Genomic DNA, 15,275 nt, shown 5'->3' with positions numbered 1-15,275 from the left:
CGAACATGTTTGCACATTATGTACATGTAGGTGTGTGAATTTGTACATTATATGTTCCTGTGTGAATGTATGTGTGTGTGTGTGTGTGTGTGTGTGTGTGTGTGTGTGTGTGTGTGTGTGTGTGTATGCATATGCATACATGTGTATTATGCACAGTCATGTTTAGGATGTGCAATTTTGTCAGTTTTATAGCAGTTGTTTGTTCTACAATACATTAGTCGGTGTGTGCCAAAAGTACATTTCTGTATCATCCTTCCTCACGAATCTCGTCACCAGGGCTTCGAGCTAGCATGTCTTGATTACCACCAATACTTTGAGCTTTAGTGCTTAGCTCCTATATCTGCCAATATATTGAGGATAGTCATGTTTGGCAAGAGCAGGCAGGGTCCTCCCCCACCCCACCCCCCCCCCCAAGTTCTTTATCACACACATTACATACATACATGAATATGACTGTTTGAAGACCAAAACAGGACATTGATACTTTTCAAAGCCCACAGAGGTAATTCCTCTTTGGGCTTCTCAGCTGAGAGTATGCCTGGAACAGACTTATTACATGTCACTGTGTTGAGTGATCAACACCCAAAGTTGATATGGTTTCTGAAAGCCTTTTATGCCTAATGATTATTTTCCTCATGTATAAAAGAAGAAATTGATACCTGGTAATGACTGTAAAATTAAATTCTCAGTTCATCTTAACTCAGTGGATTACCATCTGCAACCTGTTGTACATATTTTGTGTGACATTTTAAATAGATGATATTGATCGAGAATTGAAGAGAGTACTGTATATCGTCATTTAGCTTTTGATGTTTGATAATGCTGTATCAGTATGTAGCATATTGACCAGTATGACAACTGGTGATAGTATTATTATGTCATGGACTTGTTTGCATATAATCTTAATCTCATAATTTCTCCTCATATCTTTTGTTTTCTTTATGCTAGAGGCCAGCAAAATAGTGATGCAGTACGTGGCAGCAGTCTGTGGCAAAGGAAGAGATGTGGACGAAGTAAAGGAGCAACTTTTACAGAGCAATCCGGTTCTAGAAGGTAAAAACAAATTTTGATCCCATACACAATTCAAATAAATATAATTCTGTAGCGATTAATCCAGAATTTGAATCTATTGAATTTGACCTCAGAGTATAACAGAAAATTGTACACACTCAAACTCACATACTTTATATTCCTGCAAGCAATGTCCTCCAATTTAACCAAAGCTCACCTCCGTATATTCAAAACTAGTTCAGAGTGCACCTTGAGTGGTTAAACAAGAAACACAACAAAAGTACACTACAAGTGCATCAACAATGCCTCTCCAAAATTGACTTGTGAAAACCTTGTACAGCAAGTATTTTATTTTTTTTTTTACACTGACAGATGTATTGATTTATGTAACAATTAAATGAATGACAGCAGTGAACAGGAAGGCATCCACTATGGGGAGAATGCAATGTACAATTGTTCACAATTGCTGCTAATTAATTGAGGTATTCCTGACACCTGTTGATGCCTGAGAGCCTAATACCCCTTTCACGCTTGTCACTCGGGGGATCACTTTGGACATTCATCAGAGAATCAAACAGTGGAGTACCTGTAGGGAATATCTTTCAAACTAGTGAATGAGCTCTTGGTCAAATTGAGCTTGTCTGCTCTTCTGCAGTGGAAGAACATGTTATGGGGTATGTGTGAAATGGCCCTTTAAGACGTTGTTGGCACACTGCCCTTTGCTTTCCCACTTGGGAGTTTTAACCGCAATACCTTTCACACTACACCATCTCCTGGGAGTTTTTAGGGGCACTCAGGAGTTTACCAGGGGATGGTTTGAGGGTAAAATGTCTGAAAAGTCACCCGGCATTTTACCTGGGATTTCACCCAATAGACCTAACATACTACAATATCTCCCAGGTTCACCCGAGTGCACTCGGATAAAATTTGCTGTTAAAGTGTAAAAGGGGAATTAGATGCCAGCCTTAGTTTCAGGGTGTTTGGCATAAAGATATTTTTCTTGAAAAATTAGCAAAATGGGATTCTATTGGGATTCGAACCCATGACCTCGGGATTGTTAGACCATTGCTCGTACCCACTGACCTATGGAAGACTGTAATGTGGTGTCTGTCCCAGAAATTTATTATTAGGTGATCCGAGTATCCTCTCGGATCACCTTCTGTATCTGTACGGATTCTTTGTTTTTCTTCTTCTTCTTTATTTCTCCTCAAAAGTTGTGCAGAGGTTAGCTCAGAAAGTGCATTGCCTCTCAATGTCAGACTTATACCATATATGTATCATGTCGCAAAGACGACAGCGCAAGTAAAATCATAGTGATCAGTCGACCGTGACGTCACTATGACGTCATTATATGAAAACACATTTTCATGCATATCTCATTAATGGAATGAAATATTTCAATGAAATTTACGTCACATATATTTTAAGTCAAGCGCATTCTACTCATATTCTCAAAATTCATTTTTATCTCAAAACGCGCGCGTACGCGCGCGTTGAAAAATTTGTATGCTCAAATCCAGCTCAAATTTTTTTTGCACACGTTTCAGACCATATGGAGCATTTTTTGAAAAATTGAAAAAATTGGATGGACGCGTACGCGCGCGCACATATACGCACGCACAGCTAATATGAAATAGAAATTTTCAATTTTTTCACACGGATCGGATGTCCGAAATTTTAAGGAATATTTCTACCAAGTTTCAAGTCGATCCGACTCAATATGACGTCATACGGGCCCGTCAAATTCAAAATTCCGCGCGTGCGTCAATGGGGATACACAGTGCAACTATGCCAAAAAACCGCCAATTTTAAATCGGATTTTACTCGTCAGGATGGACGGTGACCCCCCATTTTCTTTACATATTCTGAAAGGTGATGAGTTGTACATGTCATTTCATGGGCTGGCTATGCTGATAAAATGATTAAAAGATATCAAATTTCTTAATAAAGTAAAAAAAGTAAATTTTCAAAATGACGTCATCAAATTTCAAGTTTACTCGAGCGTATCTCACTAATCCTTTGCCAATTTTCACCCAAATTTCAATATGTTGTAGCTTATGAAATGCTCTTTCATAAATGTAATTAAACAATTTTAATTTGATGACGACATCACCTCGAAAAAATGGATTGAAGGTAACCTTGTCAAATTTGACCAGTTTACGTGTAATCTCTATGGGAGTGCAATTTTTATGGAAATGAAAATTGACATGACTATCTTTATCGAGCACTAGCTCACTTATGCTTCGGTGAATTTCTCTAAGATCTTAATATGTTGTAGCTGAGATGTAGGGCTATCGTAAGTGTGCCCTTCGTTTTTTCATACGTTGTCGGGATCACGTGAAAAAAACTTGGTTGAAATTAAAGTTATCTTCGATGTATTGAAATATTTCTTTCTTTTTGCAACTTTCTTTGCAATAACTCAAGAAAAACAGCCCCTATCACCTTCATATTTTGCACATGTTTAGTTCATGTCACGAAAATTATTTCATGAAATTACAACTACTTGATCAGACGCCATCTTGGGTATGTAAATTAGGGTCAAAGGTCATAGATGTTTCATCCTGTATCTTGGTGAATACATGTCCTATCTTTCCCATATTTTGCACACGTAAAGACCATGTTACAGGGATCATTTCATAAAATAACCACTTTTTGCTCAGATGCCATCTTGTCTGTGCAAAGTGGGGTCAAAGGTCATATGTACTTCTTTTTCTATCTTTGCTATGACGTGTTATCTCTATGGGAGGGAATTTTTTAGATGTGAAAATTGACATGACTCTCTTTATCGAGCACTATCTTACTTATGCTTCGGTGAATTTCTCTCAGATTTTAATATGTTGTAGCTGAGACTTTGCAGTATCAGGACTCGAATCATTGATTAAAAAAAAGATCGGATCACCTTAATTTGTCAGTGATGACAAATTACAATCTCTAGTTCTCAGTTCTCTTGTTGTCAGAAGCTTTTGTCAATCTGACATAAACCTAAAGGACAGAAATCAACCCAGGAATAAATGTGAAGTATCACCAAAGCAATGTATCTTTTGAATATTTTGTTAATGCAAAAAAAGGGAAAGTGACCAGAAAGATGTATGATATAAAAGAACAACGAGCAAAGAAAATGAGATTCCATTGGGATTTGAACCCGAGACCTCCGGATTGCCAGAACAGTGGTCTTACCAAAAGCTGCGCAATGGATGCCCTGAAGTGTGGTGTTCATCCCAGAAACCCCCTAAAAATATATATATATTTTAGAAGCTGTTTTGCAGGACTTTCTACAAAATCATGAAGATATTCAAGGGACAGAGAGCGAAAGGGGATAGAGAGATAGGGAGAAAGGGCCTCTTAAACCAGATACTAATGTGCTTGTACACCCTTGACAGTGTATGATGAGTTAAGTGGTATTGTGTATACAGCATTGTCCTTACAGTTACACTATATCTCTTTGCATCAGTAAATATTGCTTGGAAATTCAACCAGGGGAGTATTTTATGAAGCGTCTTGTCCAACAAATTTGTTGGACAAATTTGCTCTCAGCCAAACAGATGCAAGGATTTCAGTAGCTTATAACAGTTTGTCACAGAAGAAATATCTGACAAAACCCTTCATGAAATGCCCCTCAGAAGGCAAAAAAATCCCCCCCCCCCCAAAAAAAAAAAAAATAAATAAATAAATGAACAGATAAAGAATCACTAAAGAATAAATGAAAGATCAGCATTTTCAACAAACTGTGAAATAACAAGCAAAATTACTTGTCAGCAGGAGAAATATAGCAACATTGTTTGAAAGTAAACACATATGATGTTCAAAATTTAACTGATTATGTGACATCACTGTGGTAAACTGGCTCCCACTTGAGATGCTAAGTGTATTTATCCATACTGTGTGTCTTTAAATCATGAAACTTCATGTCTTTAAATCATGAAAGATCAGAATTCCATGAATGATTCAATCTATTGATTTGAGAAATAATGCCCAGGGATGTTACATTCTTATTTCAAATGCCACCTACTTTTTTTTTTTTTTTTTTTTTTTGGGGGGGGGGGGGAGGGATGGGGTGGTTGTGTGTACATTGTATATGCCACATTTGTGGACAAATATACATCCCATACAATCCCCCACAACCCCAAAGAAAAAACAGACCCTGTCTTGAATGCCTTTAAAAATAGTTGTCTGGCTTTGTTGCAAATGATGATTTTCCAGGTAAGCCTCCTGACTTCCTTGTTCACTTACTTTGTGCTTTTTGGTGCATTGAGAAATTGAATACCTGTAATGTGTGCCTTTTCCCTGAATTGAAAAAAACAAACAACAGCAACAACTAAGAAATGATTTGCAGCAATTACTGTCAGCTGTAATTGGAGACAGCTTCAGATTTTGCCACTTGATATTTCAAAACAGATCCAGGAAGTGGTGTGTTTCAGTCAACAGGTATTGATACCAATTGATACTTCTCTATTAAAATAGTCTCAATTATGGCCAGTGCACTTGTATAGCGTACTGTAAGAATCACACTACTGTAAAACGAGGAATGTTCACGTGCATTTTAATTTCGCGAGCACCAAAGATTAGCGAAATTAAAATGCACGCGAAAGTTCTTGTCTACACTATATGCATTGAATGCTGGTGGCAGTTCGCGAAAATTTCATGCCGCAAAAAAGGCCGTCGGCTCCAATTCGCGAAAAAATCATGCCGCGAATATATCATGTTTTACAGTACTTGATGACTTGTAATTACCTAATAACCCTTATGTATTGGAAACTGGATGCAGTGTATTGACTGCATTGCTAGATACATTTTTATTTATCTATTTATTTATTTGTCTATTTATTTGTTTTTGGTAGGCTTTTGATTGTTATGTGAGATAAACAATGTTTCACAAGTATTTTAATATGTATCTCATATCATGATGCTTGTGATGGAAGTTGATGCTACTGCAAAGAATGGGTTCAATATTGTGGGGAATTCTTTTGCCAGATTTTCCTTCAGTAAAAAGGGACTTGCGATGTCTAATAACATTGCAAATATTCTTTCTGTGCATTAGTTTACCTCTTTTGGAGAAAGTTCCTCTATGTATTATGAGGGAAAAGTAATTTTGGCCAAAAAGTGGAAAAAATCACACACAGATTTCCAAAAGCTAACCAAAGTGAGCTGGATGAGTCAAATAGATTTTATTTCAGAGAAGCTACTAAGTGTATTTTTGATAGTCTTTTTAAAGGAAATCTATTTCTAAGTGCTTGTAGAGGAAGTTTTTCTTTTCCTGAGTATCTGCAGAGGAAATTATTTCAAGTGCTTAAAGCTAAAAGAATTTAGAATTTGCTTGCAATATGTCGGAAGCCTCTGCTACCAAGAAACTTGTCTGGGTGACGCAATTTGAGTTTACTTTTTTTTTTGTATTTTGAGACCAAAAGTGTGAAATTGTATAAGTCGGTTTATCCAACTTTTATTCCTGAAATGCCTTCCATGTTCATTAGGGGATATGTAGAACTCGAGTAATAGATGATGATCGAATTGTGCCTTAGCAGCTATGCCGTAGTATTAAATTGCACGCAGCTATTAAGCAAGCTGCTGCATGTGGTTCATTTCCATATGATGGATACTGTTGTTGCCTGATGTAATGTAATTGATGTAATTAAATAAAAAACATCATGTAGTAACCATGATCATTCAAGTTCTGAGATAGCATTATTTCTGGCTTACCTTTTTGGGTAATATTTCAAAACTGAAATTGTGTTATCATAGTGTTATTTCACACATTTCGTATGCATTTACTGCAATTTTAGAGCAAAAATTGACAGTTTCTGCAATCATGTGGGATATGTTTCTTACCTTTAAAGCAGAGATGTCAAGAGAACAGTTAAGTGAGAATCTTAGAATCATCAGGTGAATGACAAAGTAACAAACTACTTGAAATGCTTGTGCGCTATGTATCCAAGATGTCATCCTGTCAGTATTAGGGTGTTGTATCTTTCATTAAAAACCATAGCGGAGTAAAAACAAATGCGCTATTTTCTATAGATGGCCAAGAAAAAGAGAAGTGCAGACAGTCACCTTATCCTTGCAGCAGTGTTATGTTCTATGAATTTTTCAGGGAGAAGATGCTTGATTATAATTATGATGCTACCATATACAATTGTAGAGCCTACTCAGTTGAGAGTGCTTCCTTGCTGATCACTCTTTGAAACTGGGAAATCTTTAAAGGGTGTGTACAGGTCTGGTCAAGGTGAGGATTTAGCTTTTAACGTTTTGCGAGATATTCAGAAACCACTCTATGAGATGTCAAAGAGCATGCAATTCTCAGGGGTACCAAAACTTTATTTGATGAAAATCGGTTTTGAAATGGCTGAGATATCCAAAAACAAGGTGAAACAAAGAGATCCTAATAAAAGGCGTGGCCTGTCGCCTTTTATTATTATCACTTTTTTTGATATCTCAGCCATTTGAAAACCAATTTTTATCAAATAAACGTTTAATCCTCCTTAAAATTACATGCTCTTTCATATTTCATAAGAGGTTTCTCATTATCTCACTTAGGAATGTTCAAAACATGAATCCCCACCTCAACCGGTACTGTACAGTTCCTTTAAAGCTCCAAGCTTTCATATGTAAATATCCAGGAAATCAACAACAAAAACAAAAAGTCATTTGAGAGTGAGTTTTCACTAGCCATTTCCTTTAGCATGGAAATGTTTGAAGGCTCACACCATGTAAGCTGTATGAATTCCCAGGAAATCCAGAAAAACAAAGCAAACAGAAGAAAAAGAAAAGAACAAATAGCATTGTATACTCCGGTGCAAGGATTAGCACTTGATGATGTTGCAAGGAAAACTTTTAGTCTTCCTCTGTTTTCCCAATGTATGCATTACTGGCGATTGATGATGGGAAAAGAGAAAATGAAACCGGTAAGATGAACACCGGGCCTCTGCTGGAGATTTACGGAGGATTAGAGGAGATGTGACGAGATATTGGCGTCTATTTGACATCCCGCGGCCCTCCGAGAATACCACGAGGATGACATCAGATATGGTTGCCTTCTTTCTTTCTCCCCATGTTTATGACTCGTAACATCCGATCATTCTGTGTATTTAGGAGTCACAGTTGGGATGTCCAGCCACATTAGAAGAGCATGAATCATGCTTTCACTTGCGCCGCACGACCACACGGCCTCTCCTTTTATGACCGGTATATGACGTGGGAGATTGGACTGATGTCTTGAGTCTGGTGGTGGTGGTGCAAGGAACAGTCACTAGTACTTCAACAATATGCACATACATATGGATGGGTCGTTATTCTGCTCTGTCTGTGAGTGGTAACATGATGAATATTTGAGGGAGGAAGAAGTGTTTTGAGGGGCAAACAACACATCCTAATCATTAAGACCCAAGATTTCCACGGCAAGATTAGGGTCGATGTTTTCTATTAATCCTTTCTATGCTTATGAGTCAAATATGCACACATTTTGCACGCAAACCTATGGTCAGGAAATAGGTGTGGCTCACAATGGGGGATGACAAAGTGCAAGGGTTGTCATAAAACTGCCAATGTGTGATAACAAATTGCATCAGATGAAAACATGGATAACAAAAACTTCCTGAACTTAGATCAAGAATATGAAATAAAGATATGGTTCTACATATTATAATGTATACAGTAGCTTTAAACTAACCATTATTGAATAATCTGTGATCTCTTCAGGTTTTCAATAGGAACTTAAAATACATTAATGCTACTTCAATATACAAGGTGCTGCCTCAGCAGTTAAATATTAACAAGTGCAAGTCAGATTTCCCTTTGCCAGAAATTGGCATCATGTACAGGAACCCCTCCCCCCCAAAAAAAAAAAAAAATTAAAAAAATGATGGAATAAACTGGAGCTTGATGACAGCAAGTTCGGATGCAAATGTATATACAGGGGTAAGATTTCAGACCAAAGATTAACTCAAATTACCATGACAACATGGGCAGATGGCAATACAGATTAATTACCTCTGGTGCCTACCTGACTCTGTGCACGCTCCTCCCTGCTATGCATTTCATCTCTCAGTTTAGTCATTTTTCAAATCAATAATCGGCTAATTGCCGCGGATCGTCGGAGGATACGTGATACCCTCCGCCCATCTTGTAGGAGGCTCGTTCATTCCGAAGTCCATAATGCACACACCTGCTGTGGCATATATCTTTTCTCATCTTCTCCTATGTCTCTCTCTCTCTTTCTGTATGTTCTTGTAACAATATTGATACAGCTGCTCTGTAATGGTGATGAAGACATTTTACTTCAGCAACCTATCACAAGACGTTTTAGCAGACACATGGTTCCATGTTGAGGAGGACTTGTGCCTTTAAGGATTGTACTTTGCACGCAACTACCACGAGTAGTCTTGTTAATATTTGATATTTCTGCCCTTGTTGTTGTTATTGTTGTTCCTGCAATCCTTTCCCGCCTTGTGTGTTCATGAGTGTTATTGCATGCTGCCGCTTCACAGTGGAAAACGTTGCAATAATAAGTGTTCCTCGTAGACAGTCTTGAATGAGGGCTCCATGTAATACGCTGTTTTCTGCACTGACTTGCCCAACCCTCAAAGGACTGTAAACAGTTTTGGTAGTAGGGCCTATAGATGCCAAATGTACTCGCAGAGTTGAATCTTAATTGCTTCCTCTTCCATTACCAGTATATAATATTAAATTTCTGTTTCCACGTCCATTGTCAGATAAGAAAAAACAAGAAACAAGCAAACAAACAAACAAACAAACACAGGAACCTTGGCTAAATGCAAAAGCAAGTCTTAAAACCTGCTACAAATTTCCACATGTTCTGAATCCGTGGCCTTTTGTTTGTGTGTATGTGTATGTGTACGTGTGTGTGTGTGTTGTTGTTTAGGGGTGGAATGGGGAGGGGTAGGGTAGGGTAAGGAAATGGTAATGGGGAGGGGGACTGTGAAAAAAAAAGAAACCTACTTTATGCTTGCCTATTTCCGTAAACAAATAGACTCGCACACATCAATAGTCTAGACTAGGTGTACATTTGCACACGTGCAGACATGCAAGCAACTTTAATACACGCACTGGCATGTATACTACACACATATTGAGACAGAATGCAGTTGCCAGGGAACATGATGTCATAAGCTTCTGTGAGTCATGTGTAAAATGTAAAACCATATCCCCTACTGAAGAGGAAAGAAGAGAGAGAGAGAGAGAGGGGAGGGGGGGGGGGGTATAGAGCTGCTCCTAGTAGTGTCTGCAGCATCAACTCGGTGAAACAGAAGGGCGCACCGATGATTCACCCCAGCATCAACAAACCCATCCCCTCACCCCTTCCTAGGTCCCCCCCCCCCTCCAGTCATAAGAATTATTCCTGACTTGTCTTTAGCAGCAGTGGCATATTACATGCTTTATCACCCACAACGGTAATTTTGCCGCTGTATGCATCCACCCCTGGGTGAAATCTAATTTCCATGGCTTCCCCCTGTGCCATGGAAACAATGGTGTCTCCTCAGTAGAGGGAGAGAGATGTTTTCGTCAGCATGTGGACACCCCTGCCTCTCATTCACCTACCTTCTGACTCGGTGAATGCACACATGTGTTTGAAAAGGGGGTCAGTCGTGAATTAATGTTGGGAGTGAAAGGAATATGTTTCTCTGAAGCTTAAAGGAAGACTACTAGTATACATTAAAGGTCCCCTGACATCTATTTACCAGGTGAGTTTGAATGATTTGAATACGTCTACAAATGGCAATTTTTATAATTTTTAAGATCAAAATCTGGTGTCATCAGCAGTAGTCAGGTGGAAGAAGCATCATAAGGCGAAGTGTTATTCACCTTACCATGACTAATGCACAAGCTCGCAATAGCGAGACAGGTCTCTTCGAATAATTCCTCAGAACCTTGCAATTATGATGGTCATTTCTCTGTGGAAGATATTCCAGGGGACTGTGAGTATAATGAGGAAAGATCTGGAGGTATGGTGGTTATGGCAAGGTGCATACCAAAGGAAAGGTATTGTTACTCATTTCAGTTGACCTTACTGTTCATGACATCACGAAAGGCAATAAACATTTTCGAGGGAGTTGAGCTTCGTGGGTGCAGAAATATTAAAAATGGCATAATTTTAAAACATTTAATACATTTCAATCAAGTTCATTCCTGAATTTGTGATGTGAGGACATAATCACATCAGGAGATGTCATCCTGGACACAGGACCTGAAATAGATAGATGTCAGAGGGCCTTTAAGTTTATATATTTCATGTTTGCCTATCCATACAATCATGTAAGAAATATTCCGCTTATCGCCAGTGGCGATAATCTGTCAACCAAACTCTGCATGCTTGAAATGTGCCAAAAATGATGACCCTTACCCTTGTGTTCGTGGGCTGTTGTTGAATGATGGGATCTAATATCTCAAGATTATTTGCTCCAGCGTTGATACACTCAAATAATCAAGAGTATAAAACACTATAAAAACATAAAACAATATGCTCTCAGATTGCAATACTGTTGGTGTACCATTTTGGCCAGTATTTTGCATTTTCGACATTGCCCAACAGAAATTGTATTATCACAGCATTATTTCATACATTTTTATGCATATGTTTCCATTTTAAAGCAAAAATTGACAGTTTCTGTGGGTGTATGGAAACTGTGTTTTACTTTTAATCCTTTATATTTATATACAGTGATATCCTCACAATTCTTTGTTCCGTTCACTGTACTCAGACAGGACGTGTCTGTCACATATATTGGTATATTTTTGGTTTATTGATTCTTGGTTCATATTGTTCTTTATGTTAAAGGCATAATTTTCCATTTGCAGATGAAACAAAAACCCAGCATGAGTGCTTTAAAATAGTTCTAACATGTGAGTTAGGGATAGAAACAGCCACTGTAAAAATTTGAATCCATATTATCGATGATAAGTAATTTGTTAGAAACACAAAATATGAACAATAGTTATAATAAAAATGTTTCCAGACTAAACCGTCTAAAGTTATGGTTTATTAAGAAAAATACTGATATCTCCTTATATTTTAGGCTTCATTGTGAAAATTCTATATGGTAGGATGTTTTGTGATACAACAAACCTACACATATGCATCAAATGTGATATCTTGAAAATTTTTTGAATCACTGCTCCCAAAGGTAAACTGGACCTTTAATGATGATGTCAGTGAATTTGTGTGTGTGTGTGTTCAACTTTATTCGTACTTGAGACTGACCCGGATTTTTGTTCACAAAGCACTTGCAAGGTTTCATGCCATTGTCTTTGATGCTCATCGTGCCGTGTGGAGTGCCTGGTGCACATGAATGAATCTGATGTTTTGCGCATATTTCCTGCTATTTTGATGCAATAGAGTAATGATGGAAAGACTCTATTTGCTGATGATTAAGAAATTTGTTATGGCTGACTTCAGAATAAATTGACTCTGAAAGATAGACATTTTGTCACCGTCCCTGTAAAGACCAGGCTTCAGACATTTATGTGACAAATTCTGTGTGTGCCATTATATCACAGATTGTTGTTGTGAGCTGTATAGCCAGCTGAGTCTTGCCCGATATAGATAGAACCGACGATTGCAAACCACATCCATAACTGTTGAAATGTATTTTATAGGAGACAGGTGAAGTGTATATATTTATAAAGACCACCCCACAGAAACAGAAGGAACATCATTATGGGCAGGTGGACATTGTAGACAGGTTCATTAAAATGCAGTTGGAGAGAAATAAAGTTAGTGATCTTTATGGGCAGGTCTGTAAACAAAAACAAGTTGTTACTTAAGCAGGTTGGCAATGTGTCCATTAAAGGACAAGTTCACCTTCATAAACATAAGGATTGAGAGAATGTAGCAATATTAGTAGAACACATCATTGAAAGTTTGAGGAAAATCAGACAATCCGTGCAAAAGTTATGAATTTTTGAAGTTTTTTTGCAGTACCCGCTGGATAAGAAGACTAATGCAGTGTATGAATAACTTAGATGTCACATGCGTACAACAATATAAAGAAAATATAAAGAGAATTTCACAAAATTCCATCTTTTGAAAAAAGTACACATTCCCCTGACTCGTTACCAATAAATGTTATGGGTAATATTATTCCCCCTGCCTTTAGAAAGAGGCAAGTCAATTGCTCTTTTATTATGCGAAAAAAGTGAAAATATGTTGAATTTTCTTGTATATTTTCTTTATACTGTTGTACGCATATGACTCACAAGCTGTAGTAGTCTCCTCATCCAGCGGTTCCAACACAAAAATTTAAAAAATTCATAACTTTTGCATCGATTGTCCAATTTTCCTCAAACTTTCACTGATGTGTTCTACTAATATTGTTGCATTTTCTCAATCCTTATGTTTATGAAGGTGAACTTGTCCTTTAACTTGAATACAATCCAACCTCAATTGCCCGGCCATATCAGGGCCAGAGCCCATCCTGATAGGTGATATTGCCTGATAAACTAAATGTGCTCAATGCATGACACTTGTAAGCAAGTTGTGTTGGGGTATACATGAGGTAAGTTGCTAACTTACTATTCAATGTAAATTATTTAAAAGATATTTGTATGTTTTGCAATTGAAATGATATGAAAAAGAAAAGAAATTTGAGTGGAAATACACCTTCTTCTTGGTCCATGTTTCTTCTAGTGACAATAAGTTTGTGGGTATAAATGAAGGTATTATATTGTAGTGATCAACATATATGTTCCGACTTTCTTATTTCCTAGTATTTGCGCGAGAATTGTTGCTTTTGCACGGAAAATGCAAAGGCAGATCATTTACCAGTCCATGTTTGTGCAATACAGGGATCAGGAAAATGACGGCCAGATATAACAGAGGTTTGACTGTACATGAGTACACCTGCATATTGAAATGGCTCTGTATTATGTAATCATTGAAAATCATCCTTAACTTTGATGAGCAGTTTATGTCACGGACATATCACCAGGGGTATAGGAGATACAACCATTTTATTGTAGCAGGAAAATTAACATCAGGAGGCCTATCTGTAGCTGTTTTTGTATTGATTATCATCTTTTTGTTTTGTAATTGCAGCATTTGGAAACGCCAAGACCAACAGGAATGACAACTCATCCAGATTTGTAAGTATAAGATTCATCTCTCCAAACTATTCTTCTTGACAATGCAGTTGGCTTGAAAGTCATTACAGCAATAAACAAACAAACGAAATACCCTGCTTTGTCCTTATGCTGATCATGGCTGAATAACACTGTAGTCAGCAAAATAAAACCTGTGACCTTCCGTGGAAATATATAGTTGTAATTTGCAGCATTTTTACTCATTCTTACCCATGCCATCACTTTGTCATGAGAATAGATACCAAAAGGATGATATCAGGGTGCAATGTCCATTTAATAGTTGAGTCCTTCTTGCGCTCACCTGGCCACAACATCCTGTTAAGATATTTTCTGTTCCCTTTAAATTGCAAATTCCTTCCCTCCACATCCGTAACAATTTCAATTGTATATAAAAATGTTAACTGGTAACTGAGGTAGACATTTATAGGATATTACAAATTACTCCGGCCTCCCCTCCTCCATGGACATTCATCAAATGCTCCATGCCATACTTCTGGAACAGGCAAGTCCACCTTCAGACTACTTGTCCAACAGTGATTTGTAGTGGCCCCGGACAAGCAGGCATGCAGACTATGACCCCGTTTACAGTGCGGGGCTGGGCCGAGCCGCGGCCGAGCCCAGCCTCAATTGCGGGGCCGAGCCCCGCAATTTTGTCCGTTTACACTGCCGGGCTCGGCCGCGCTTTTAATTCAAACCTTTCAATATTTTGTCGTAGTGGCGCTCTGCTTGTAAACAAACGCAATTTGGTATAGTCTGGTTTTCAGACCCTTTGCCAACTGGATTCCATGGCAAAGAAGTCGCCGTTCGGGCAAAGGCCTTTGCTGAAGGAAAAATCCTTTGCAGGACAAAACCACCTTAAACTATACTAGTTTTCAACGTTGAGGGGGTTAATATCCTGAATAATGAAATAGTACGGGCAGAGGGTTTGGAAGCCAGACTAAAATTAGCCGCGCATTTGGCCCAGTTTGCGTGTACACTGAGAAAAAGAGTGTGGCCAAATGCACGGCCAATTTTGGCCCCGCATTAGGCCTTTTGTGCGTTTACACTGAAATGAAGGCGGGCTCGGCCGCGGCCGAGCCTCGCACTGTAAACGGGGTCCTAGATACCCTGATCTACTTATACTTGCTATCAAACTACTGCATGGTGTGTGTACAAAGAGAGGACCAAAGAAATAAAAC

The 15,275-nt window shown here is 38.1% G+C and overlaps 1 protein-coding gene across 1 annotated transcript in view; it reads left to right on the top strand.

Moving 5' to 3' along the window:
• The window catches only part of LOC139726727 (unconventional myosin-Ia-like), a 109,882-nt gene that overhangs the window by 36,318 nt on the left and 58,289 nt on the right, over window positions 1-15,275 (top strand). The window contains exons 5-6 of the mRNA XM_071637721.1: window positions 949-1,053; window positions 14,054-14,100. Of these exons, the coding sequence (XP_071493822.1) occupies window positions 949-1,053; window positions 14,054-14,100 (152 nt within the window). The remainder of the gene's footprint in view (window positions 1-948; window positions 1,054-14,053; window positions 14,101-15,275) is intronic.

This window comes from Diadema antillarum, unplaced genomic scaffold, assembly GCF_040938485.1.
Source record: "Diadema antillarum isolate AM-2024a unplaced genomic scaffold, OU_Dant_1.0 seq00000097_RagTag, whole genome shotgun sequence".
Lineage (NCBI taxonomy): Eukaryota > Metazoa > Echinodermata > Echinoidea > Diadematoida > Diadematidae > Diadema > Diadema antillarum.
Note: the sequence above shows the minus strand (reverse complement) of the source record. Positions and strands in the feature narration are given on the sequence as shown.